The sequence below is a fragment of the Chiroxiphia lanceolata genome, chromosome 13, assembly GCF_009829145.1.
Source record: "Chiroxiphia lanceolata isolate bChiLan1 chromosome 13, bChiLan1.pri, whole genome shotgun sequence".
NCBI classification, from domain to species: domain Eukaryota; kingdom Metazoa; phylum Chordata; class Aves; order Passeriformes; family Pipridae; genus Chiroxiphia; species Chiroxiphia lanceolata.
Window position 1 is genome coordinate 8,578,050 of NC_045649.1, and position 25,412 is coordinate 8,603,461.

General features: G+C 57.2%; 2 protein-coding genes across 3 annotated transcripts; both read left to right on the top strand.

Annotated features, from left to right (window-relative positions):
- The first annotated feature begins 87 nt into the window (after positions 1-87).
- On the top strand, positions 88-18,068 carry TCF25 (transcription factor 25). 2 transcript variants are annotated; one of them, XM_032701239.1, is made up of 18 exons: positions 88-255; positions 1,153-1,353; positions 2,998-3,072; positions 4,938-5,062; positions 6,345-6,410; positions 7,573-7,655; positions 8,105-8,235; positions 11,006-11,105; positions 11,911-12,004; positions 12,826-12,918; positions 13,398-13,503; positions 13,828-13,987; positions 15,227-15,314; positions 15,874-16,032; positions 16,617-16,707; positions 16,926-17,005; positions 17,632-17,704; positions 17,830-18,068. In XM_032701239.1, exons 1-18 carry the CDS (start codon positions 88-90, stop codon positions 17,989-17,991), a joined length of 2,055 nt encoding a protein of 684 aa, XP_032557130.1. In that variant the 3' UTR covers positions 17,992-18,068. The 2 variants fall into 2 exon arrangements, with proteins under 2 accessions (XP_032557130.1, XP_032557131.1); XM_032701240.1 differs by lacking the exon at positions 88-255 and adding an exon at positions 375-443.
- A 2,077-nt stretch (positions 18,069-20,145) lies between these two features.
- TUBB3 (tubulin beta 3 class III) lies at positions 20,146-25,398 on the top strand. Its single transcript, XM_032701533.1, has 6 exons — positions 20,146-21,086; positions 21,315-21,462; positions 21,704-22,093; positions 22,748-22,856; positions 23,677-23,787; positions 24,097-25,398. Exons 1-6 carry the CDS (start codon positions 20,146-20,148, stop codon positions 25,170-25,172), a joined length of 2,775 nt encoding a protein of 924 aa, XP_032557424.1. The 3' UTR covers positions 25,173-25,398.
- The last annotated feature ends 14 nt before the right edge of the window (positions 25,399-25,412 follow it).

A 25,412-nucleotide genomic window follows, 5' to 3' on the forward strand; every position in this document is an offset into this window, starting at 1 on the left:
CAGTGGGCTCGGGCGGTGTGGGGTGGGCGGGGCCGGCGCGGGCGCGCAGGCGCAGTGCGGGGCGCAGGCGCGGAGCCGGCAGGGGTGATGTCGCGCCGGGCCCTGCGGCGGCTGCGGGGGGAGCAGCGGGGCCAGGAGGGGCCGGGGCTGGGCCAGCTCGGCATCGACCCCGGCCCCGAGCGAGCCCGAGAGGCGGGGCCACCGCCGCCACCCGGCAGCCGGCCCCGTGCCACCATCAGCAACCGCTTCGAGCTGGTGAGGGGGGGGCAGAGCCGGCCGGTGGAGGGGCCTGAGAGGGCGCGAGGGTGAGCGGTTGGGGGGCAATGACTGGGGTGGCAGCTGTGACGTGGAAGTCACTGGGGACACAAGTGGGACGACAGTGACTGTGGGAGCGACTGGGGGAACAGTGACTTTGGGGGCATCTGGGCTGGCAGTGATTGGGGGTCCCCTGAGTGGGCACTCGTGGGGGGGCCGGTGACCGTGAGGGGGTCACCTAAGAGCAGTGGCTGGGGGGGGTTGCGGGTGTCTGGGGGGATCAGGAGGGCTGGGGGTGACAGTGGATGTGGCAGAGGCGACAGTTGGTGGGAGGCAGTGATTTGGGGTCAGTGACTGGGGTGGGACTGAGGGGTTTGGGTGGTGGGTGGGAGGGGTGAGGAGGTGCAGCTAGGGCTGAACTGGGAGGAAATGGGAGGGAGGCCTGGGTTTGGATGTTGTCAGAGCTGGGATGGGGAAACTGTTTTTAGGAACATTCCTGCCACCATCCTGCCCTGCAGGAGCACAGTGCTGAAGGCTGGGAATCGGGTGGCCCTGGTGATACTGCCAGTTCTTTGGGGTGACAGAGCCTGGTCTTGCTCTCCAGACACCTCATCCAGCCCTGTCCTTCCCCAAGGCCTGACTGTGGGAGCATAGGCAGGGCTGGGTTTGGAAGTTCTTCCCAAGGAAGAGCAGAGTCCGGACAGGGCTGTGGTGTGAGAGGACACATCGTGGTGTCCCTGTGCCCCCCTCCATGGGCTTGGGGCTATCCAGGCACCTGCTGGGTGACACACTTGACATGAGGGGTCATCCCCATCTGTTTGCAGGTGGAGTGGTAGATCAGATCCCTGGGGAGTTCCATCCCTGCACTGTCCCTGCACCTTGTCCCTCTGTTTGCAGATCCCTGCCGAGGAGTCAGAGGATGAGCCAGTGACTGGAGAGGAGCAAGTGGACACCCGGCTCAGCGAACAGGACACAGCAGGAGGGAATAAGGAGGGGAACAAGGAAAGGAACAAGGAGAGGAACAAGGAAGGGGCTGTGGCTGAGGACACGGACGATGGGCAGAGAGAGGGGGAGGAGGCCGAGCAACTGGACCAAATGGTAACTGCCCCAGGGACCCCATGGTCACCACAGGACAGGCACAGGGACACAGGAACAGGGCAGGGACACACATAGGGAGCTCAAACCCAGGAACTCAGGGCTCTCAGAGAGGACCAGCAGTTTGGTGCTGAGCGCTGGGTTTGTGTGTGTGATCTGGGGAGATTTTCCAGCTGCAGAGAGGAGGCTCCCAAGGAAGACCTTGTGCCACACAAGAGCTGAGGCTGGGCGGGGGCTGGGAATGGTCTCAGGGAAGCATTTGTTTTGGAATAGGGGATGTGAAGGCTCCGAGCAGTGTCAACTAAGCACTGAACGTGCTTTTCCTCATTGTGATTTATTGTCGTTTGGTGTCAAGATTTGCTCCTGTGGTTTGTATCAGCTCACAAGTGTCTCCTTGCAGGATTTTGTAAGGAAAGGGACATTTAACTAACAATTTTCCGTGGCAGGTTTGGCTTGGATCTCGCAGAGATGAGGGTTGGAGGAGCAAAGCAGGGTTGGCCCCCTGGCCTCACCTGTTTGCTATGCATTTGGGTTGTGTGCCCATGGGTTCTGGGCAAAGTCCACTATCTGTGCATGTTCCAACTGTGCCAGTGGCTGGGAGTGCTCTGGACAGTAGGTCCCTGTGTAAGCAGTGGCTCCAGGGGCCCTGACCCAGTGAGTTTGCTATGTCAGCACCCCAGGACACACCTGTGGCTTCTCCCAGAGCTCCGTGGGAGCCCTGGGCAGGCGGATGCTGCTCTTGAGTAGAGCCAGACTGGGGCTGCACCTTCCCTCAGTTCTGGAACCAGTGTGGCGTGGTTCTGGTAACACCATTACTTGATAGGACAAGGGACAACGGCTTCCTACTGCCAGAGGGCAGGGTTAGGTGGGATATTGGGAAGAAATTCTTGGCTGTGGGGATGGTGAGGCCCTGGCACAGATTGCCCAGAGAAGCTGTGACTGCCCCATCCCTGGAAGTGTCCGAGGCCAGGTTGGATGGGGCTTGGAGCAACCTGGCTAGTGGAAGGTGTCCCTGCCCATGGCAGGGGGTGGGAATGGATAAACTTTGAAGTACCTTCTGCCCCAAAGCATTCCACAGTTCTATAATTCCTTGCTGTATTATTTGCTAGATCCTGGAAATGTGTTTTCCAGCTGTGTACACCCCAAGGAAGAGCCAGCATGGGCGGTGGTGTACCTGTCACTTTAGGGAATGCCACAGAGCATCCTGAGCTGAAGCAGCTGCACCTGCAGGGAGAGGAGCTGTATTTTACTGGGGCCTTGTAGCAGATGTTGGTTTCTGTAGAAATGGGAATGACCATTGAAACTGTCTTGCTCACTACAAAGACAAAAATCCAGCTTGTTCTGGAGACAGAAGGAGGCTGAAGCATTTCCTCCACACCTGGCATGGCTAAACTTCTGTCTTTCCAGGTTTTGTAGCCTCAGACACTGATCTGAAAGTCAACTGAGATTTAACCCTTTGGGAAACTCTGGTGCTTTCATCTATTTTCTTCTTGTGTCTTAATTTCCACTCTCTGACAAACAGGAAATGATGAATTTTGGTTTTGTTTAAGGGCCCTTGGTGTGCTGATCCCAGTGGGAAATGCTCTTCTTCCCATGGAGCTGACACCCCTCAGAGCATGCTGACAGCTCTTCCCTTTGTCTTTGCAGCCTGCATCGAGTAACAAGCCAAGGAAGAAAAAAAAGAAAAGGAAAACCAAGAAAACTTCAGCAGGAGACACTGCGGTATGTCTGTGTGAGCTCTGGGTCAGGGATCAGGCTGATTCCTCCAATAGGGCCGACGAAGTAGGAATTCTGGGGTGGCTGCAGGAGATTTGAGGCAAAAAAGCCATTTCAAAATATAAATTTAAAGAAGCAGTTTTGGAATCCTGGAATGGTTTGAGTGGGAAGGGACCGTAAAGCTCATCTCATTCCACCCCCAGCAATGAGTAGGGACACCTTCTACTAGCCCAGGTTGCTCCAAACCCCATCCATCTTGGCCTTGGACACTTCTAGGGATGGGGCAGCCACAGCTTCTCTGGGCAACCTGTGCCAGGGCCTCCCCACCCTCACAGACAAGAATTTCTTCCCAATATCCCATGTAACCCTGCCCTCTGGCAGTGGGAAGCCATTCCCCCTTGTTCTGTCACTCCAGGCCCTTGTCCAAAGTCCCTCTCCAGCTCTCTTGGAGCCCCTTTAGGCACTGGAAGGGGCTCTAAGGTCTCCCTGGAGCCTTGTCTTCTCCAGGCCAAACACCCTTGGCTCTCCCAGCCTGGCTCCAGTCCTCGGAGCATCTCTGTGGCCTCCTCTGGACTTGCTCCAGCAACTCCATTGGGGAGCCCAGAGCTGGAAGCAGCAGATGGATAAAAGCCATTGATCTTCTAAATTCAATAGGAATGAGGTTCAGGTGGGAGCTGGTTTTCTGGTCAGGTTTGAGTCTGAACTGTCCATAGAATCACAGAATCATTAGGCTGGAAAAGACCTCCAAGATCATCGAATCCAACTTCCCTGTTCAGTCCATGGAGATCCTTTACTAAACATCCTGAGCCACAGGATGCTGAGATGCTGAATGGCTGGGCCATGACACTGGTGCAGGTGCCCAGCTGGCCACCTCCTCCCTGAGAATTCCACTCAGGAGCTCGCTCCTGAGGTGGAGAACCAAGTGAAGAGGCCATTTCCTCTCCCAGTCCAAGAATATCAAGCAACAGGGTGACATCTACCATCTGGAGACTGGGAAGAGACCCAGACCCAGGCAGTTGAGTTTGCCAACCAGAGATAATACAACCTCTGTTCCAGCACTTCCATACAGAGCACGTTATCCCTTTCCTGTATACACTCCACACGCAGGGGCTAAATTTAGTTGGAAAAGGCAAACTGGCAATGCTGCTTGGGTTTTCTGAATGGAATTCTGTGTTCCACCCACGGACATCATCAGGAGGATGTGAAACAGGCACGTAAGAAATGTGTCACTTGCTGTTTGTGGGGGGAAAATAGAGGGAAATCAGGGTAAAAGTGTTATACAACTGTTAGATGTGAGCAGCTGCATGGATTCCTGGAGTGGTTGGAAGATGGGGAATGTGACAGTTGGATTAAAGTCATGTGAGTGTTTGAGACTTTATCACGGGGGTCATGGCAGTAACTCGGGGCTTCCCCGGAAAGTAAATGGTGAAGGCTGGTTATTTAAGTATTTAAGGTATTTTTGGACAAGGGCATGGAGTGACAGGACAAGGGAAAAAGAGACCACTCTGAGAGGAAAGGGTTAGATGGGTTACTAGGGAGAAGTTTTTCCCTGTGAGGGTGGTGAGGCCCTGGCACAGGTTGCCCAGAGAAGCTGTGGCTGCCCCATCCCTGGAAGTGTTCAAGGCCAGGTTGGACGGGACTTGGAGCAACTTGGTCTAGTGGAAGGTGCCCCTGCCCATGGCAGGGGGTGGAATGAGAAGAGCTTTGAGGTCTCTTCCAACCCAAACCGTTCCAGGATCCTATGAAGAGCCACAGCCCATTGCACAGGAATCGGGATGAGCTGGAGGCATCTGGGTGGCATCTCCAGTGGGTGACCTACATGATGCTGTGACTCATCCTGTAATAACTGCCTTGGATTTGCCTCTCTTAAGGAAGACAACGACCTGGAAGACATTGACAGCCTGCTGGAGAGGCTGGAGGACCCCAGTGGGCTGTCCCTCCCGAGCCAAGGCGGGCTCATCACCGACAGCCGACCCCTGCTCTACGTGGAGCACAGGTACTGCTGGCTCTGGCCTGGGGTATGACAGGGATATGTGATCCTCGAGCAAGGGCACTGAGAGCTTCCCAGTGTGATCCAGCCAGGAATTCTTGACCTTGCTTGGAAGGTCCAGCTTGTGCTGTTTATGCATGTCCCTGTTCCTACCACTGCTCTGGGAGCTGTGTTTGGTTCTGATGGTGATTCTCTGCTGCCAGGCCTCATTGTAGTGAGTGGCAGGACCGGATTAGCCTCCAGTGGGGCCTTCTACCCTCAAATCTTCTATAGGAGAAACTCTGCAGAGGTACCAGGAGCCCTGGTGTGTAAAGTTTTGGCATTGCATTCACTTGGCCAGGTACTGACTGTGAGGAACAGCCTCAGTTCAGCACATGCTGTTTCTGAGGAGGAGGAGGCTGAGGTGTGCCAGGGGCTGATTCCATCAGCAAAGCAAGTTAGACTTGTCCAGCCTTTCCCACATGTCACCTCAACAAAGTGGACTGAGCACCAAGTGTGTCCGAGAGCTGAGGGATGAGTCTACCTCAGACTTGAGGCCTGTATGGCACTGGGATTCTCTTTGGGAGCGGACTGGGTGGTATGATCAGTGTGTTTCAGAGCTCTGGGCTGCTGCAGACACCAGCAGCTCTTCCTGTTATTGGAGACAACATTTAAACTTGAAATTGAGACAATTTACCAGTCCCAGTTTGCCGTCCAGCCCTGGTGCAGCGAAACTGAGTGTAGGATGCTTTGGCAGAACCAGGATGTTTGTGCACCTGGTGTTGGATTTAAACTTCAGTGACTTCTTGGTCAAGTAAACATGATTCCAAGACCTTTGAGAGCTGAATCACCCCTGGTGAGGGCTGGCTATGCTGGATCGCAGTATTCTCACTCCCTCTCTTCAAGCCCCACAGCCTACAATCCCTACAATTTGGGATGAACGCCCTGAACACTGCATGGAGGCTGGCAAGGAGACCTGAGCCTGTGCTCCTGAGCCCAAGGTTCTCCTGAGAGTATCCCAGATGAGGCTCCAGCTGCCCTGGAGAGGGCAGCAGCAGTATTCCCAGCTCAGTGCCTCTAGAGCAGAGCTGGAGGGAAGCAGATCTGATGGAGCAGGGCTTTCCATGCCTGTCCTGACCAGTTTAGCCTTCTTTCTCTGTGCTGTGCCCAATCAACGGGGAGTGTGTGATGGTTTGGGGGTGTTCCAGAGGCAGTTTTGGGTATGGAGCAATGGGTTTTGATGGAGAGACTCGAGTGTGGCACTTTGGGCTGTGTTTAACTGATGGAGCCTTTCTTTCTGCCTTCTCAGAAACTTGAATCCAGAGAATGAGTTGAAGAGATACTTCGGGGCTCGTGCTGTGCTTGGGGACCAGAGGTTAGTGCAGAACTTGATATTAAACCTGTTCCAAGTCCAAGGAGGTGTGCCTGTCCTTCCCTTGGCACGGCTTGTAAAGTCCCTAGTGCCACACCTGGGCAGGTATTCCCAAGCTCAGGGTGTGTTACTGGTTTAGTAGTTGCTTATTGGGACAGAGGAATATTTTTGGTGATATGTGTGAGGTGGGGAAAGACTTGTCCAGGCTCTTACTTTTTCTTCTGCTGCTTTCCCCTCTCATTTACTGCCAAACCACTCTTCAAAGTTCTTTCACTCAAGTTCACAGAGTATAGACCCTTAGGTTTTGGTTTTCTCCAGAATTGGTCCCTTGTTGCCATTCCAGAGTTTCTGGACAAAAAATGGACCCTGAATACTTCCTGGTGTTCCCATGCACTTGCTTCCAGGGGCCCAGGGAACTGCTGCTCCCTGGGTGTGAGGTCTTTGTGCAGTTTTCCACTGCACTGTGCTCAGTGTCATCCACAAAATCTCACTTCCATGAACTGGTTGGAAAACCTACACATGAGAAGGGTCTGAGCTCAGAGCAGTGCAGGTGGAAGCAGGAAGAGAGTCTGTGGAAGAGCATTTGGTGCTTGAGGAAGAAGCTGCTATTCCTTGGGATTGTCCTGTTCAGTGCCAGGACTAGGACTTTGGGAATCATTGTGTTCCCTTCCAGATATTGGACAGGATATTCTGTGATCCCTTTCTGAGGAGATACGATTCTCAGAGTAGTCTTAATCCTGAATTCCTCCTGAACCAATAAATTGTGTGGTATTGAGTATGGCTTAAACTAAATCCGTTGACATTTGAAAGCCCTACTGGGAAAATGAGTCATAGCGATGTGGGGCTCTCCTAATTGGACCTGGGAAACTGTTTGAAGCACAGAGGCAGCTGAGAGATTGGCAGGGATGAAAACAGGGAGAGAAGCTCTTGAAGTGGAGATGCTGGGGACACTGGCTGGCCCAGATGGTGCACCTAAGGCAGAGCCTGGGCACAGCTACGTTGTGTTGCAAAGGCAAAGGTGTAGGGCTCTGGGCACAGTTCTGTATGCTGCAGTTGGGGAAACAATTGGATCTCATTTTCCCCTGAAACACCCTTTTCATGGCTGATTTCATGCCTTCTCCTTCTGTTAGCACAGCGTTGTGACCTGTTGTGTTTGTCTCCCCAGGCCGAGGCAGAGGCAGCGGCAGTACATCCGCAGCACATGGCTCACAACTCCCAAGAACACCTGGCCACGCTACAGCAAGACAGGTGAGGCTTTTGGGGTCACCTCCTGCCCATGGGTCACGTTGGTCCCCCGCCCACGTGACACAGATACTGCTAGAGACCTCAGCTTGAAAGGGAACTGCTCGTCAGCTGGTGGAAATACACCTCCTTCCTCAACAGAGGACTCTTGTTGACTTGTATCTTAGCATTTGGGCTTGTTTTTCCCTGTTTTGGAGGTAACAGGGGATGGATGCTTCTCATCTTAGCAGCATGATTGCTGGATAATGAGAAATATCCATGGGGAGAACGAGCAGCCTGGACTTCTCGGGTGGGTTTGGGACTTTGACTCATGAGAGGAGGGAAAAGAGTGAAATTCTCTGGGAGTTTCCAAAAACAGGTGTGGCTTTGGACCTAATGCTGTGGGTGAGCTTTGGGTGTGCTAAGAGAGCAGAAGGGGTTCTGTTGGGGTACCCAGGTCTCCCCTGCACCCCCAGGTATCGCCATGCGGCTGCTGGACACCCGGAGGGGGGTGCAGCACTTCACCTTCGAGCACCACCGCGAGTACCAGCAAGTCCAGTTCAAGTTCCTGGATGCTGTGGAGTCCATGGACCCCAACAACATTGTGGTATGTTGGGAGAAGGGGTTGGCTGTGCTGTTCCCCCCTGAGTTCCTGCAACCTCTTTCACTGACAGGGAAGGTGGACTGGTGCATCCCAGTGCTCATGGAATTATTTGGGTTGGAAAAGCCTCTAGGATTGTCGAGTCCAGCTGTTCCTCCAGCAATGCCAAGGCCATGCTTGACCCATGTCCTCAGGTGCCACATCCACACATCTTTTAAATCCTGCATGAGATGAGAACTCTACCACTGCCCTGGGCTGTCCATGAAAAAGTTTTCCCAATATCCAACCTAAACCTCTCCTGGTGCAACCTGAGACCATTTACTCTCATCCTGTCCCTTGTTCCCTGGGAGCAGAGCCCGACCCCCACCTGGCTCCACCCTCCTGTCAGGGAGCTGCAGAGAGTGAGAAGGTCCCCCCTGAGCCTTCTTTTCTCCAGGCTGAGCCCGCCCAGCTCCATCAGCCGCTCCTGGTGCTCCAGACCCTTCCCCACCTCTGTTGCCCTTCCCTGGACACGCTCCAGCCCCTCAATGCCTGTGTTGGAGTGAGTGGCCCAAATCTGACCCCAGAATTCCAGGTGTGGCCTCACTAGTGCCCAGCACAGGGGATGGTCACTGCCCTGGTCCTGTGACCACACTATGGCTGGTACAGGCCAGGTGCCATTGGCCTCCTTGCCCACCTGGGCTCATGTTCAGCCGCTGTCACCAGCACCCCCAGGTCCTTTTCCAGTCGCTCCGCCCCAGCCTGTAGTGTTCATGGTGTTGTTGTGACTCAAGTGCAGGACCCAATATTTCACTTTGTTGACCCTCATCCTATTGGCCTTGCCCCCTCCATCCAGCCTGTCCAGATCCCTCTGCAGAACCTTGGGTTATTTATTTTCAGTCTCGTTTTGAGCAGCAGAGCCCTGTGTCCCTCTGTGTGCGGTGAGGCAGTGCTGAGAGCTGAGCTCTACTGTCACCTTTTTAATAAGATAAGTGACCTCCTAGGTCAGATGGGGATCTGGTGGCTGAGCCTTGATGGCTCTGCTGAGCACGTGCCAGGTCACCTTTTGAGAGAGGAGCCCACAGGAACTGTCCGTTTGGCTGGAAGGGTGGGAATAAAGCTCCCTTGTCTTGACTCTTCAGCTGGGAAAGGAGGAATATTGTATAAACTCATCGTGAACTGGGAATCTAAACTAACAGATGTTCTATTTATAAACTCCTGCATGGATGAAAAATATGTCTTTTCTTGGTATTTCAGCAACACAGGCTTTGTGTTGGGAGTCCTTCAAGCATGTCCGAGCTCATTAAGCTGTATGGTAACATTTATAGTTTGGAGTGATAAGCAACAGCAAAATTGCTCTGTACCCAACTAAACCATAACTGAGGGATGTTTCTCTGGAAGACCTGGCCACATGAGCTGGGATACATGCCCTGGAGATGTTCCTTAAAGAGCCCATTGTCTGCTAAATAAAGTTTACTTCCTTCTGCTTTCCCACCCTCGGCTCAGGGCCATGGGGCTCACTCCAGCTCATCAGTTCTGCCTGGATTGAGGGATTGGGATTAAATGAGGCAGGGTAATTCCTGTGCAGCACTGAGTGTCCCAGGGGCAGCTCGAGCTCAGTCCCACCCAGGATGGGCTTTGCATGGTATTTTAGTCTGGGTGCTCTGTCCCTCTTGAGTGGGTCTAGCTAAATTTGATGACATTCCTACAGCTTTAGATCCTTCACTTTTCCATTAAGGGTAAAATCTAACTGATGGATTTGCCAATCCCAGACAGTTTATCCATGGTTGCCACAGCCCTGGAATAGCTGAAACCCGACTCTGCCTTGCTACTGTGGTTTCAGAATATAAAACATTATTTTTTGGAGGCTTATTGAGTGTTTTCTCTACTCTTGCTGGTAGGTTAAAAGGGTCTTGGTGAGCTTTTCTTAGTTTTTCCCCATCACAGTGACCCTACGTGAGAATTATAAAGAATCTTAAATTAGTTTTACCTCTTAAGGAAGCGGTTAAATGCCAGGCAAGTGGCTCTGAGGCAAAGGCTGGGCTGGGCCAGCCTGGCACACCCAGGCTTTGCACTGTAGGTGGTCCCACTGTCCCCTACCCTGCAGATGGAAAATTCTGGAGCTTTGGAAGTTGTATTTTTTCAGTTTCTAGGGAAAAAATAATTCCCGAACTCAACTGTGAGGAGAATTGAAGTAACTTCAGTATTTTCATACTGAACTGAGGTTTAGGTACTTGAAAAAAATAGCTTCTTTACAATATAATTAGTGAATGGAGAAGATTTTTAGATGAAACTTCTCTTCTGAAGCCTGGAAATACTTACTTATTAATTATTATTCATTACCATTGCTGGATCCTGGATTTGTAATACATATGTCCAAATGTCCTCTTACCACTCAGAGGGAGCAAAAACCTGATCAAATGCTCAGAATTGGTGAGGGGTAGATAAAAAATCCCAAACTGTAACAGTGCCTGCATCTTGCTCTTGCCTTCCAAAGGATCTGGAGGAGCTGGGAGAGATCCAGAGAAGGACAGTGAAGATGATCAAAGGCCTGGCATGGCCTCTGCTGGAAAAGCTGGGTCAGCTGGGAGGGAGCTGCCTGAGGGAAGCTGCCACTGAGGGCTCCCATCCTGTATGGGGTGGGGAGAGAGCTCCCTGTGCCCTTCCAGCACAGGAACAGAGCTGGCAGGAAGCTTTTGGTGCTGTGTCTGGATGCTGGGAGGTACCTGGGTCACTAAGTGCCCAAATTCCTGAGACACCAGTAATTAAATGGTATCTTTGCCGTGCTCTTCTGCAGCTGCTGCTCCAGATGAACCCCTACCACGTGGACTCCCTCCTGCAGCTCAGTGACGTGTGCCGGATGCAGGAGGACCAGGAGATGGCCCGGGATCTCATAGGTAAGAGCTGAGGTGAGGAATGGATGCACTGCTGTGAAATTCTGTCCTGTGGGAGGGTGGTGAGGCCCTGGCACAGGCTGCCCAGAGAAGCTGTGGCTGCCCCAACCCTGGAACTGTTTGAGGCCAGGTTGGACCAGGTTTGGAGCAACCTGGTGTAGTGGAAGGTGTCCCTGCCCATGGCACTGGGTGGAACTGGTTGAGCTTTAAGGTCCGTTCCAACCCAAACCATTTCATGATTCAGAATGGGCAGAAGGGTTACCTGGCCGTGGCAGGGTCCTACCTGTAGGACATCCCTTGTGGGAAGGTCTGATTTAGTACTAAGCTCCTGGAAGGCCACCCTTCCATGGGGAGCCTGCCCAGCCTCCCTCCTTCTGCTCAGCATCCTGAGGTTGGTATGTGGGGCTCTGCCCCTTAGGTGGGCTCAGAGGCTCTGGGAGCCCCCAGCCTGTGCTGAGGCTCTGGAGTAAGATGGGCTGTTTGGGAATGGGGCATGTGCTCTGCAGCATGACAGGAGGGGCAGGGGCAAAGTGAGGACAGGAACTTGGCTTTCCCATGTGAAAATACTTGTGGCAGAGGCAGCTGCACCAGCCTCAATCCCAGAAGGGTTCCTTTTCCCACGTGGAGCATGATCTGATGCCCACAGGAGGGAACAGCACTCACTACCCTGCTATCTATTGCCACCACATAGTGTGAAGTAGCTTTGTGCCTCTCAGTGCTGGGAATGAGCTGATTTCATGTCTTTTGGGCTAAATGGAGTGCTGGGGGTGGCACTGTCCAGTCCCTGACATGTCCTTGCTGTCCCCAGAGCGGGCACTGTACAGCCTGGAGTGCGCCTTCCACCCCGTTTTCAGCCTCACCAGCGGGACCTGCAGGCTGGACTACCGGAGACCAGAGAACAGGTGGGAGGGCTGGGGAACAGTGAGGCTCAGCTGGAGCTCCTGGCCCACTTTGGACAATCCTGGGGTACCCTGAATGTTCCTTCCTTTCTGTTGGGGGCTCCCAGGATGGTGCTGCAGTACAGGCACCTCGTGCACGGAAGCTTCTGTACAAATCATCCCTTTTTCCAAGGAACATCTTTGTGGAGCAGGAATTGTCCCTCCCTGTCACATCCTTCTCATGCCATTACTAATGGGCATTACCGCTCAGCCCAAAATGGCATTTATTTGGTCACAAAAATCCTAACTGTGTTTCCAGCCATCATCCCCAGCACTCACACTCCTCCCAGCACAGCTCTTTATGTAACTCCAACTCTGCAGCTGCTGGGAAAGGTGACTTTATTCTGGGAATTTTCCAGTCAGCTGACGCAAGCCATCTCTCCCAAACTGCTGTACCTGGAGAGTGCTCACATTTCCAGTCCCTGTGGCTGACAGGCTTCCTGCCACCAATGACCTGTAACACCAGTTCGGGTGTTGGGCCTCCCTGCTCTGTCTCACCATCCCCACACCATTGGGACAAGGTGGGATGCGGACTTTAGGAATTTATTTGTGTTGGTCCCAGTCTGTGGAGCAGGCCATGAGTTTTCTGTCCCTGTACTTGCACAAAAACATAACAAAACTAAGAGATGGGAGTGGGAGGGGGTCTGTGGCACCCTGTCCCACACCAGGATGGGAGATGCTCGGGGGTGAGGAGCTGGCAGTGACCCTGTGTCCCCATTTCTGAGTGGCACAAAGTGCTTCTCTTCGCATCTGGCCTCTAAATCTTGCTGCTGTTCCCCACGCAGGGCTTTCTTTCTGGCTCTCTTCAAGCACCTGATGTTCCTGGAGAAGAGGGGCTGTCCCCGTACAGCCCTGGAGTTCTGCAAGCTCATCCTGAGGTAGGTGCCCCCACCAAGGGTGGGGTGTCTGGTTTCGGGAGGCACACTTGGAATAACAAACTGAACCCAGCTGGGGGGGGCAGTCACTCCAGAAGGGTCTTGCTGCTCCTGGGCTTGGTGAGGGCTCATTCCCACCCTTTACAGCTGCAGGGTTTGTGCAGGCGCCCTTTAGAGAGGTGATGGGTGACCAGGGGACCTGGGTGGCCCATGACTGCTGAGCTCAGCGGAGGAGATTTGTGAGGATGGCTTCAGCCCACTTAGTTTGTGGCCACTGATCCTCCTCCTGGGTGGTGATAGGGGACCATCCCCTCTGCAGGGACAGAGCATCACTCTGCCCTCCTGGCCATGAGGGAGCGACCGTGTTCCCATTCTCTCTGCTTGCTGAGTCATGGATGCCACTGGGAAAGTCTGTTTGGCTCAGAAATCAGGGCAGCTCTCTCAGCTGTTGTGACACTTTGTTTCCTTCCCTTGCTCCCAAGCCTTGATCCTGAGAATGACCCGCTCTGTGTGTTGCTGTTGATCGACTTCCTGTCCCTCCGGGCCAGGGAATACACCTTCCTGACCCGTCTTTTCCAGGAGTGGGAGGTGAGAGGGGGCAAGCTGGTTCCTGGGAGGATTTCACTCCCCATGGGAGGATTTCACAGCCAGGTGATCCCTTTGCTGGGGGTCTCACAGCCCAACTGGCATCCCAATGGTGTTGGAATGATCCATAAAGGCTGGGCTGTTGGTTCCTTGTAATCCTGGGCCTCTGCAAACAGTTGTACGACCTCAGAATTGCTCACTCAGCCATGGGGGCACCGAGCCAGCAGCTGGGAACTCACTTAACCCCGGCAGCCAGATCCCCCACCCCACGCAGCCCAGATCCTGCTGCACAGCATCATTTCTCGGTAACTCTCCCTGATCCTGCAGAGTCACCGGAATCTGTCCCAGCTGCCCAATTTCGCCTTCTCGGTGCCGCTGGCCTATTTCTTCCTGAGCCAGCAGGAGGAGCGCCCGGAGCTGGAGCGGAGCCAGGCCCGGGAGCGAGCGGCCCGGCTCATCCAGCTCGCGCTCGTCATGTTCCCAAGCGGTGAGTCTGTCCCCACCGGTAAGGCCGTCCTTGCAGGCTTTGTCACTGGCCTCATCTGAGCCAGGGCTGGATTCCGGGCAGGCAGATGCTGAGGCAGGAATTTGCAAATGGCTTTTGCAGGAGATGGAGCCCTGAGTCAGGGGGGACATGGTTGGGCAGAACTGTGCCTACAGTGGGGGTGGGGGTAGGGGGGGTCCACCCTGGGGTCAGTTCTGGACCCCTCCCCCAACACAGGCATTGAAGGGCTGAGTGCGTCCAGAGAAGGGAACGGAGCTGGGGAAGGGTCTGGAGCACCAGGAGCAGCTGAGGGATCTGACGGAGGTCGGCCTGGAAAAAGGAGGCTCAGGGAGGACCTTCTCGCTCTCTCCAACTTCTGACATGAGCATGGAGCCAGGTGGGGTCAGGCTCTGCTCCCAGGGAACAAGGGACAGGACAAGAAGAAACAGCCTCAAGTTGTGCCAGAGGAGGTTTAGGTTGAATATTGGGAAAATTTCCTGGAAAGGGCTGTTCGGTCCTGGAACAGACTGCCCAGGGCAGTGATGGAGTCCCCATCCCTGGAGGCATTCAAAAGCCATGTGGATGTGGCACTTGGGGACACAGATTAGTGGTGGTCTTGGCAGTGCTGGGGGGATAATTGGACTCAGTGAGCTCAGAGGCTTTTCCAACCTTAACAATTCTGTGATTCCATTATTCTGTCCTCCCCCCTCAGAGTAGCCACTGCCCCTCCACCAGCAATGGTCAGGGGTGGGCAGGCTGGGGGGGGGAGAGAATTGGAATCTTGGAGCAGGGAGATGTCTCACCTCCATGGGGCCACCTGGAGCAGGGACAAGCCAGTCTCCTTGATTTTCCCTCTGTGGCACAGCTCCATTTTGGATGTGCTGTCCCCATGGGTGCCCATCACTCTCCCTTTCATCCCGTGGGTGCTGCTGTCCATGAAAGGAGCGTGCAGCCCTCAGGCCCAGGGGAGGATGTGTGCAGCAGGAAGAACCAGCTCTCCAACAGGGATTCAGTTTGTGGGGGCTAGAATCATCTTGACTCGTAGTTTGGATGACTGAAATAACCCCTGTCCCAGCATAGAGACCAGCAGCATCGTCACCCCCTCCTTGTGTGGGTCCTTGTTGGTGCCCTGGGATTGGGGTGCTGGCCTCTGGGATTGGGGTGTCTCTCTGCAGGGGTGACCCCACTCCATGCTGCTCCTCACCAGCAGATCCAAATGAGTTCTCTGTCTTTGTCATGCAGTTCTGATGCCACTGTTGGATCACTGCAGTGTGCAGCCTGATGCCAGGGTCGCCTCCCACCCCTTCTTTGGGCTGAATGCCCAGATCAGGTAAGGCCTGGAGATGTTCTCAGCAAAGGGAAGGGATCGATTTTGCTGGCGGCGGCGATTTTGCATGTTCAGACAGCTAATGGAGGAGCTTGTTTGGGTTCCCTGAGTAGGCTCATTTGATAATGCCTCATTTGATAATCCATTTGATAATGGGTTTCCATAATGGCCTCTGGGTCAGGCTGGCAGACCCACCTCACCTCGATGTGGACAGGTCAGAAGTTCAGCCTGAAGCCTGTTGGTGTGCGTAGTGAGGGAGAGCAACGTGTGCATCCTCCCAGGGCAGGCTGTCTCCAACCAGTCTGGGCTCCCTGGACACATGGTCTTCCTCAGCACGCAAAGGCTCTCCCCTCACGTCAGAGCAGTGTTCCCTCATTTCATGGCTCTGCTTAGCCTAAAAATAGACGGAGGCAGGAGATCTGGTGAAGGTAGCTGGCCACAGCCAGGCAGGAGCCTGTGAGTCCTTGCCTTGTGTTCCCACACCAAAGCCCAACGCAGGGCTAAGCCCTCACCATCCCGTGAGGAGGAGGAGGGTGCTGTGAGTAACAACCATCTTCCATAGCCAGTCACCCGCCCTGAACCAGTTGACGTCCCTGTACGTGGGCAGGACACACGCCCTGTGGAAGGACCCAGCTGTCATGGCCTGGCTGGAGCCCCAGACGCACGAGGTGCTGCGGATGGTGGAGGCCCGGGACCCGCTGGTACAGGAGGCTGAGCACAAGTGAGTGCAGAGGGGCAGCAGATTCAGTGCCTGGGACAGAGTGGGACCAGGGACTGGCCTGGGCAGCAGTGACCCTGGGGTCACTCTCAGAGCCCCCCAGCTGCTGGTCTGATGCTGAGGGTTACACTGTGGGGCCAGGAGGGCAGAGGCTCTTCCATGTTTTTCACAAATGGGAATTAAGAGCTGGACCTGCACTTCAAGTCCTGCACCGCTTTTCCTAGTCTTGGCTGTCACCTGTGCCCTGGAGATGTCCTGGAGAGGGTGGAGGGTGGCCTGGAGGGGCAGGGATCGCCACACAGGGCAGGTGGGAGCTTAGGAACACTTACCAAGTCCCTGTGCTGAGAAACAGGAGAGAGCCATCAGGTGTTGTCCTAAACCAAGGTCAGCTCACTCTGCTGAGCACTCTGCGCCACTCTCTGCTCTTTCTCTGGAGCTCAGCAGCTGCCTTTGGCCCACCCTAAGCCAGCTCCATCCAATATGGCCTGTCCCCTGGAGCCAGGGAAGCTGCTGACTCTGTACTTGGAGCAGCAGAAATGGGAATTTGCCTGCTAAGGGCACCCTGCTCTGTCCCCTCCCCACCTCAGGAGGAAGATCCGGTACCAGAGTGCTCCCAGGAACATCTACCGGCATGTCATCCTCTCGGAGATGAAGGAGGCCACGGCAGCCCTGCCTCTGGTGAGGGGCCTGATGGGGCACAGGGGCTGTGGCTGTGCGTGGTGTGGTGGTGCGGTGGTGCTTGTGTCCTTGCGGGGCACATCTTAACCCCAGGCACCCACCAGACCTCAAGGTGTCCTCCCTACGGGCACAGCTTCTCCATGCCTCTGTGTTTGCTGCAGCTGGATGTGCAGCCTTCATCCCTTCTCCTTCATCCCTTCCTTCTCCTTCCCCTCCAGGAGGTGACCTCGCAGCCAGTGATGGGTTTTGACCCCCTCCCTCCTCTGGACTCCATCGTTTCTTACACCCGACCAGAAAGGTACCACCTCCACCCTGGTGCCTGTGCCGGCACAGCCGGCATGTTCCCATGTTCCCGGCACACCCTCAGCCCCGGGCCAGGCTGCATGCGGGCACTCAGTACTGACCTCCTCCTCCATGGCAGAGGAAGGGCCGTGCTGTTCCCAACAGGCAGAGCTACAGGACAGACTGGTCCGGCTGCTTCCCATGGTGGTCACTGGGAGCTGTTCCCAGCAATAGGGCAAAAGCCAGGGAAAACACAGGCTGTGGCTGAACTGAGGGAGTTTGGGGTAAATAGAGGTTTAAGTACACCCAGTCCTGGGTTACACACTGACTCACTCAGCAGAGCTGGTAGAATCACAGAATCCTGGAATGGTTTGTGTTGGAAGGAACCTTAAAGCTCATCATGTTCCTCACCATAGGCAGGTACACCTTCCCCAAGCTCCATCCAACCTGGCTTTGGTAGTGCTCTTAGCACTTGGTTTGCTCGGAGTTGCAGTGCCTGGATCAGAAACCCCTGGAAATCCCCCCATTCCCTCCCTCGGGTCTGGCTCTGTCAGGGCCGTGGTTCTCCCAGTCCTGCCATATCCCCTTGAGCAGTCACGAACTGAGCTGTCCCTTCACCAGGGTGCCACTTGTGTCTTGCAGGACAAGCCATCCCTCCAATGAAAGCACTTTATCCCTCTTTTTCCGCTCGCTGTTGCCAAATTTTAACTTGCAGGTGGGTGCACGCTGGGCTGTGGGCACATCACTCCCACTCCAGGAGCAGCTGCTGGCAGCAGCCTGGTGCTGGTTTGGCACCGGCATTGTCTGTGTCCCTGCCACCACAGCACTGCTGTCTTGCAGGGGGACATCCGGCACGACGGGGACGACGAGGCCGGGGCAGGGCAGGACCTTAACCAGGGGGTGAACAGGCTGATGGCGGCCATGCGGGACATGCTGGCCAACATCCAGTTCCAGGAGCCCCCCCGCGATGACAATCCCGAAGGCGATGGGGACTGGGATTGAGCCCAGGGTGTCTCTCCTCAAACCTTCTGACATCATCCCCTATTTGTGTTGCACTCCAATAAAGTCACGCAAATGCACTTGCTGTGGGAATGGGCTTTTTCCGGGGAGGGTGGCTGAATCCCTGGAATGGCCCTGTCCATCGTGGCTAGGCTTCGCAAACGAAGATTTGGGAAGGCTCTCTCCACATTTGTTACAGGCACACTGGTGGCTTATGAGGCCAATACGTGACAGACATATCCGATTCCAAAAGGCACAACAGAAAGACTCCTTAGATGGTGTATTCTGCAAGACACGGTTCTTTCTGCATTGCCTTTTCTCCTCGAGAGTGATCCTGCATGCGTTCTCAGGCCCTGTCCAGGGAGGGGGATTGAATCCACAGGGATGGGCCCTGTCCAGGGAGGGGAGCTGCCTCCCTGGGCCCCTCTCCTCTCTCTCAACAGGGGACAAGGACTATCTGAGCATGTCTGAGCTAATCGACAGCAGCTGTCCCTTGTCCCCATGGCAGCTTTAGTCCCCTTCTGGCCTCTTCCACATACAATTCCCATCCCATTCCCCTCCCCATTCTTCTGGCTATTGTCCTTAATTCCCAGAGGGGTTTCTTTGCCCTCTCCTCCGGCTCCTTTGTGCTTCCTGCAGCTTCCTTCCCTCCACAAAACACTCTGCACCCTCTCACCACACTGACCCTTCCAAAGGTCTTGGAGTGCTCTATGCCGCTAGAATTGTGCATGGATCAGCTTTTCCAGCCTTTTAATCGTGTTTGTAGCAGAAATCATCCCCCTTCTTTGTTTCTCCATCCTTTATTTCCCCACCTTCACCTTGTAGAGCCAGGTTTGAGGTCAGCCACACTCAAACCTTAACTCATCTTTGTTCCCACAAAGCTTTTTCCTCTTTTTTGCCGAGTAATGGTGAACATGTGGATTAAGTCCTTGTTTCTGCTGTGTTGTCTCCCTAGGGGATGGAGCCAGGGTAGGTTGGCTGGGTGCAAACCCCAGATCTCAAGCCAGCCCATCACAGCTCTGTTCCCCACTGGCACATCCAAATCCCATGGTGTTCTAATCCCTGTAGTTTGGCACTGTGGCAGCACAGGACCCCATTCCCAATGTATCCAGCTGAACCATTTTCGTCCATGCCGGAGGGAAGGGCTTCCCAACGGAAGTGGATAACCGTGGGATCAGCCTTTCATGGAGCTGTGAATGGCTCTTTGGCAGCCGAGCGGCTCCAGGCATCAACACGGACCCAAGGCACATGATGGTCAGATGGGGTCCGTGTCCCCCCCCCGCCTGCCTGGGATCCCTGTGGCGCCGGGCTCTGCAGTGTCCCATTTAATCACGTCTTTGACAATTTGTATCGGATCCCACGCCTGCCCCATGGTGAAACACCTTCCCTGGGGCTCTGGGGCTGGGACCCCTCCCAGTCCCAATGTGTGGGGCAGCTTGGTTCCTGCAGTGGGCAGGGTCCCATGGGGGTCCCCAGGGTGTGTGGACACCCCAGGGTGTATGGATGACCCCCAGAGCACATGAACCCCTGTAGGACATACAGGCCTGCAGGGCACATGGGACCCCTCAAGTCACACAGTCCCCCAGAGTGCCTCCAGCATACGTAGGACCCCAGGAAACATGGAGACTTGAGGTGCCTCATCCCCCCAGGGCACAGAGGACCCCTATAGCACACAGCCCCCCACGGTGCATGACCCCAGGGACGCATGGACCCTCCCAGGGCATTTATGACTCCTGAGCACATGGTGACCTCAAGCAGTCACGTCCCCCAGGGCCATCCTGGGGGTCTGACAGCCCTGGCCTTGGCAGTGGCCCCACTTGCTGCCAGGGTACCACCGTCATGCAGATGCCCACCCTCCTCGGGAGGAGGAGCCATGAGAGTCGGCTTTAAAATGAGGCAGAGAAAGGGCCCTTTCTTCCCAGCACCCTGGGCCAGCGGGTGTAGGACGTGGGGCAGCGCTGGCGCAGAGGGTGGCCACCACACCGGGGGGTCCCAGCGGGTACGCGACACCCCCGGCACACCCCACACCTCCCATCCCCAGTTCCTCTGTGTCCCCTCGGCCTTGCCGCTGGGCGCCACAGGAGCACTGGCGGGGCACAACGGAGGCTCGGGGGGTGTGTGGGTGCCACGGTGTGCCCCAGGGCTGAGGCAGGGGCCATGTCGACGCTGGCCCCCCTGCGTCTGCTGCGCGAGCCCTGGAATGCCAGTGAGGGCAACCAGAGCAACACCACAGTCGGAGCCAGCAGCGGCTGGTGCCAGGGGCTGGACATTCCCAATGAGCTGTTCCTGGCACTTGGGCTGGTGAGCCTGGTGGAGAACCTGCTGGTAGTGGCCGCCATCCTGAAGAACAGAAACCTGCACTCACCCACCTACTACTTCATCTGCTGCCTGGCGGTGTCCGACATGCTGGTGAGCATCAGCAACCTGGCGGAGATGCTCTTCATGCTGCTGCTGGAGCACGGGGTGCTGGTGATGCGCCCCAGCATTGTCCGCCACATGGACAACGTCATCGACATGCTCATCTGCAGCTCTGTTGTGTCCTCCCTCTCCTTCCTGGGGGTCATCGCTGTCGACCGCTACATCACCATCTTCTACGCCCTGCGCTACCACAGCATCATGACGCTGCAGAGGGCCGTGGTGACCATGGCCAGCATCTGGCTGGCCAGCACCATCTCCAGCACCGTCCTCATCACCTACTACCACAGCAACACCATCCTCCTCTGCCTCATCAGCTTCTTCCTCTTCATGCTGATCCTCATGCTGGTACTCTACATACACATGTTTGCCCTGGCCCGCCACCACCTCCACAGCATCTCCAGCCAGCAGAAGCCTCCCACTGCCCACCACAGTGGCAGCCTGAAGGGCGCTGTCACCCTCACCATCCTCCTGGGGGTCTTCTTTGTCTGCTGGGGGCCCTTCTTCTTCCACCTCATCCTTATTGTCATCTGCCCCACCAACCCCTTCTGCACCTGCTTCTTCAGTTACTTCAACCTCTTTCTCATCCTCATCATCTGTAACTCGGTGATTGATCCCCTCATCTATGCCTTCCGGAGCCAAGAGCTCCGACGGACGCTGCGGGAGGTGGTGACGTGCTCCTGGTAGGCAGTGGGACGCGGTACCGGCACGGCCACCCCCGCCCCGAAACGAACGGATGGATGGACCGGTGAATGGATGGGATGAGCCGCGGGATGCCCCCGTCCGGGCTCGCAGCTCGCGGTTCCCAATAAAGGCTCTTTGCAGTGACGCTATGGCTGGCAACGGGCAGCCCCGGGCAGCCCGGGGGGGGACGGCCCCTCCCTGCCTACTCCCAGCTCGGTTGCTCCCAGTGGGGACCGGCTGGGACCGGGAGGAACCGGCAGGGCGGCGAGAGGCTGGTTTCCACGCGGGGGGCGGCCAGGGCCGCCCCCGGACAAAGGGCCCATCCCTGTCGTCTTTGTTCTCGGGCCGCGCCCGCCGCCGCCCACCCCGGCACCGGTACCAGCCCTGTCCCCGATGCCGCGGGGGCTCCTGGCGACCCGACCACCCGGGTTGGCCTCTCCGTCCCTTGTCCCTATTTCCCCGTTATGGGACGCAGTTTGGGGGGTGTCCCGTATGCATGTCCCCTCCGCCCCGCCGCCACCGCCGCCGCCACCGCCCCAGGATGCTCCCGACGATGCTGCGCGGTCCCAGGATGCCCCCATGGGTCCCGGGGTGTCCCCGTTCCCGGTGGGTGCAGGGGGTGCCCCCTGGCCGTGCCCCCCGCGGCTGCCGGGGCTCTCCGCTCCGCCGCGGCGTGGCGTGGCCGTGGGCGTGGCCGTGGGCGTGGCCGGGCGTGGCGGCCCGGGCGGTGCCGGTGCCGCAGGGCTGTTGCAGCGCTGCGGCGGCGGCCGCTGATTGGCTGCGGGCGGCGGTGACGTCAGCGGCCGTCCCGGTGCGGCGGCGGGCGCCTATAAAGTCGGTGGCGGCGGCGGGTCCGCCCCCCGCGCTCCCGGTGCCGCTCTGCTCCGGTGCCGCTCCGCTCCCGGCCCCTGCCCGCTCCCATCCCGCTGCGCTCCGGCCCGGCCGCACCATGAGGGAGATCGTCCACATCCAGGCGGGGCAATGCGGCAACCAGATCGGCGCCAAGGTAACGGCGGCGCCGCCCCGCCCCGCCCGCCGCGGCGGAGCCGGGCGGCGGACAAAGACCGGCTCGCCCTCCCCTTCCCTGCCCTCCCCCCGCTCCCGCTGCACCGGGAGGACAAAGCGCCCCGCCCCCTCCCGCGCCCCCCGCCCCCCGCCTTTGTCCGTCAGCACCGCGGACAGCGCCCTCCCGGAGCCGCGCCCCACCCGGGGCTTGGGGGGTCCCGGTACCACTCGCCCTGCTGAGTCCCAACCGGGATTTGGGGGATCCCTGTGCCTCTGCCCCGCCCTGACCGGGGCTTGGGCGTTCCCGGTGCCACTCGCCCTGCTGAACCCCTCCCGGGATTTGGGAGGTGCTGGTGCACCCCCTCCTGCTCTGCCTTGGCCGGGGTTTGGGGGTCTCAATGCCCCTGCCACGCCCTGACCAGGGCTTGGGGAATCCCAGTGTCCCCCGCCCCGCTGAGCCCTGACCAGGGTTTGGGGGATCCTAATGCCCCTACCACACCCTGCTCAGGGATTTGGGTGTTTGTGGCGTCCCAGTGTCCACTGCTCTACCCAGTCCTGGCCAGGGATGGGGGGGATCCCACTGCTCCCTGCCTTGCCCGGGGTTTTGTGGGTGTCTCAGTGTACCCCACTCTGCTGAGCCCCCTGTCCTTCCCAGTTCTGGGAGGTGATCAGCGATGAACACGGCATCGACCCCAGTGGCAACTACGTGGGGGACTCAGACCTGCAGCTCGAGCGCATCAGCGTCTACTACAATGAGGCCTCTTGTAAGCGAATCCCCCCCCAGCACCACCCTGGAAGGGCAGCCTGGAACACCAACCCTGGGCTGCAGAGGGCCACCCCAGTCTGACCCCCCAGTGCAGCAGGAGCTGGGACTGTTGGGGCAGGGAGGGGGAGGAGATAGAGGTACCCACCCCATGGGGGTCTAGGAGGACACCCACCCCGTGAGACCCTGTGGTTTGCAGGGTTGTGTGTGGGGGAGTCATGTGCGTCCAGTTCCATGAAACTCTGTGGTTTGGGAGGGGAACAACATGTACACCCACCCCATTGGACCCTGTGATTTGTGGGGTGGGGACACACACAGTACCTTTACCCCAGCCCTGTTGGACCCTGGTGCACACCCACCTCATCAGACCCTGTGGTTTGGGGGCGGCAGGGTGCACATGTGCATGCAGCCCCATAGGACCTTGTGATCTGGGGGGGGAGCATAACATATGCACACACCCCTATGGGACCCTGTGGTGGTGGGGGGGCCATGACATGTGCACACAGTCCCATGGGACCCTGTGGTTTGGGGGGAGAGTGACACTTGCACCCACCTTGTAGGACCCTGTTGTGTGGGGGGAGATATGACATGACACATGCTCCCACCCCAGGGGGCTGGGGGCCGGGGGGGGGGGGCAGACATGTGACCCTGTGGTTTGGGTGGGGCTTGAGACATGCATCTACTCCATGAGACCCTGTGATTTGTGAGGGGACACAATCTGTGTGCCCAGCCCCATGGGACCCCGCAGGGTGCTGGGAGACACCCCTGGGGGTCGGGGTGGGGCGGCAGCGGATACCCTTCCTTCACGGGGTCTCTCTCAGCTCACAAGTATGTGCCTCGTGCTATCCTGGTGGACCTGGAGCCAGGGACGATGGACAGTGTGCGCTCAGGCGCCTTCGGCCACCTCTTCCGCCCCGACAACTTCATCTTTGGTAGGTCCCTGAGGAGGGAGGAGGACACCGCCCCCCCCCCCCCGTGTTCCCTCCAGTCCCCTGAGTCCCCTGCCCCGCCCGACCTGTCGCCATCCCCGGGGCATTCAGCAGGCACTCCCCTCCCATGCCGCGGGGCCTGGCACCTCCGGCACGCCGCCAAACCTCTGCGGTTCCCACTTCCCACCCCACCCCGGCGTCAGATCTCCCGGTGCTGCCGGCGGCAGCATCCGGTCCCAGCCCGGATCCCCTCCCCAGAGCCCTCTGGCGAGGGCGCGGGGAACCAATGGCAATCGGAGCCTCTTTTCCCAGGGCAGAGCGGTGCCGGGAACAACTGGGCAAAGGGGCACTACACGGAGGGGGCCGAGCTGGTGGACTCCGTGCTGGATGTGGTGCGGAAGGAGTGCGAGAACTGCGACTGCCTGCAGGGCTTCCAGTTGACCCACTCGCTGGGTGGGGGCACAGGCTCGGGCATGGGCACCCTGCTCATCAGCAAGGTGCGGGAGGAGTACCCCGACCGCATCATGAACACCTTCAGTGTGGTGCCGTCCCCAAAGGTGTCGGACACGGTGGTGGAGCCCTACAATGCCACGCTCTCCATCCACCAGCTGGTGGAGAACACGGATGAGACCTACTGCATTGACAACGAGGCGCTCTACGACATCTGCTTCCGCACCCTCAAACTGGCCACCCCCACCTACGGTGACCTAAACCACCTCGTTTCAGCTACCATGAGCGGTGTCACCACCTCCCTGCGCTTCCCTGGCCAGCTCAATGCTGACCTCCGCAAGCTGGCTGTCAACATGGTGCCCTTCCCGCGTCTCCACTTCTTCATGCCGGGCTTTGCCCCGCTGACAGCGCGTGGCAGCCAGCAGTACCGCGCCCTCACCGTGCCCGAGCTCACCCAGCAGATGTTCGATGCCAAGAACATGATGGCTGCCTGCGACCCCCGCCATGGCCGCTACCTCACTGTGGCCACTGTCTTCCGTGGCCGCATGTCCATGAAGGAGGTGGACGAGCAGATGTTGGCCATCCAGAGCAAGAACAGCTCCTACTTTGTAGAGTGGATCCCCAACAATGTCAAGGTGGCTGTGTGTGACATCCCGCCGCGGGGGCTGAAGATGTCCTCCACCTTCATCGGGAACAGCACAGCCATCCAGGAGCTCTTCAAGCGCATCTCAGAGCAGTTCACAGCCATGTTCCGCCGCAAAGCCTTCCTACACTGGTACACAGGTGAGGGCATGGACGAGATGGAGTTCACCGAGGCCGAGAGCAACATGAATGACCTGGTGTCTGAGTACCAGCAGTACCAGGATGCCACAGCTGAGGAGGAGGGTGAGATGTACGAGGACGACGAGGAGGAGTCGGAGGCACAGGGCGCCAAGTGATGCCTGACGCCACCCCCCAACGCTGCCCATGGCCCCCCTGGCTTTGCGCTGCTGCACCCCCCGGGTGGTACCCCCCCTGCCGTCCCCTCAGTGTGTCCTGCCCCCCTGCCCCCCTGAGCCAGCTCGGCTCCCCACCCCTCTGTCCTGCCTCCCCCCTTTTCGTTTTTTACTGGTTCGTGTCTATTGTTTTTTTTGAATACTTAATAAATTTATTGCTGTCCAGGTACTACCTGTCTGTAC

Bases quoted from the DNA above. Each gene is read 5' to 3' on its own strand.
- TCF25 (XM_032701239.1), top strand. From the start codon at position 88: ATGTCGCGCCGGGCCCTGCGGCGGCTGCGGGGGGAGCAGCGGGGCCAG. The intron at 5,063-6,344 runs GTACTGCTGGCT...CTGCCTTCTCAG, and splicing joins CTGCTCTACGTGGAGCACAG to AAACTTGAATCCAGAGAATG. The intron at 12,005-12,825 runs GTGGGAGGGCTG...TTCCCCACGCAG, and splicing joins TACCGGAGACCAGAGAACAG to GGCTTTCTTTCTGGCTCTCT.
- TUBB3 (XM_032701533.1), top strand. From the start codon at position 20,146: ATGTCGACGCTGGCCCCCCTGCGTCTGCTGCGCGAGCCCTGGAATGCC. The intron at 21,087-21,314 runs GTAGGCAGTGGG...GGTTGCTCCCAG, and splicing joins GAGGTGGTGACGTGCTCCTG to TGGGGACCGGCTGGGACCGG. The intron at 22,094-22,747 runs GTAACGGCGGCG...TGTCCTTCCCAG, and splicing joins GCAACCAGATCGGCGCCAAG to TTCTGGGAGGTGATCAGCGA.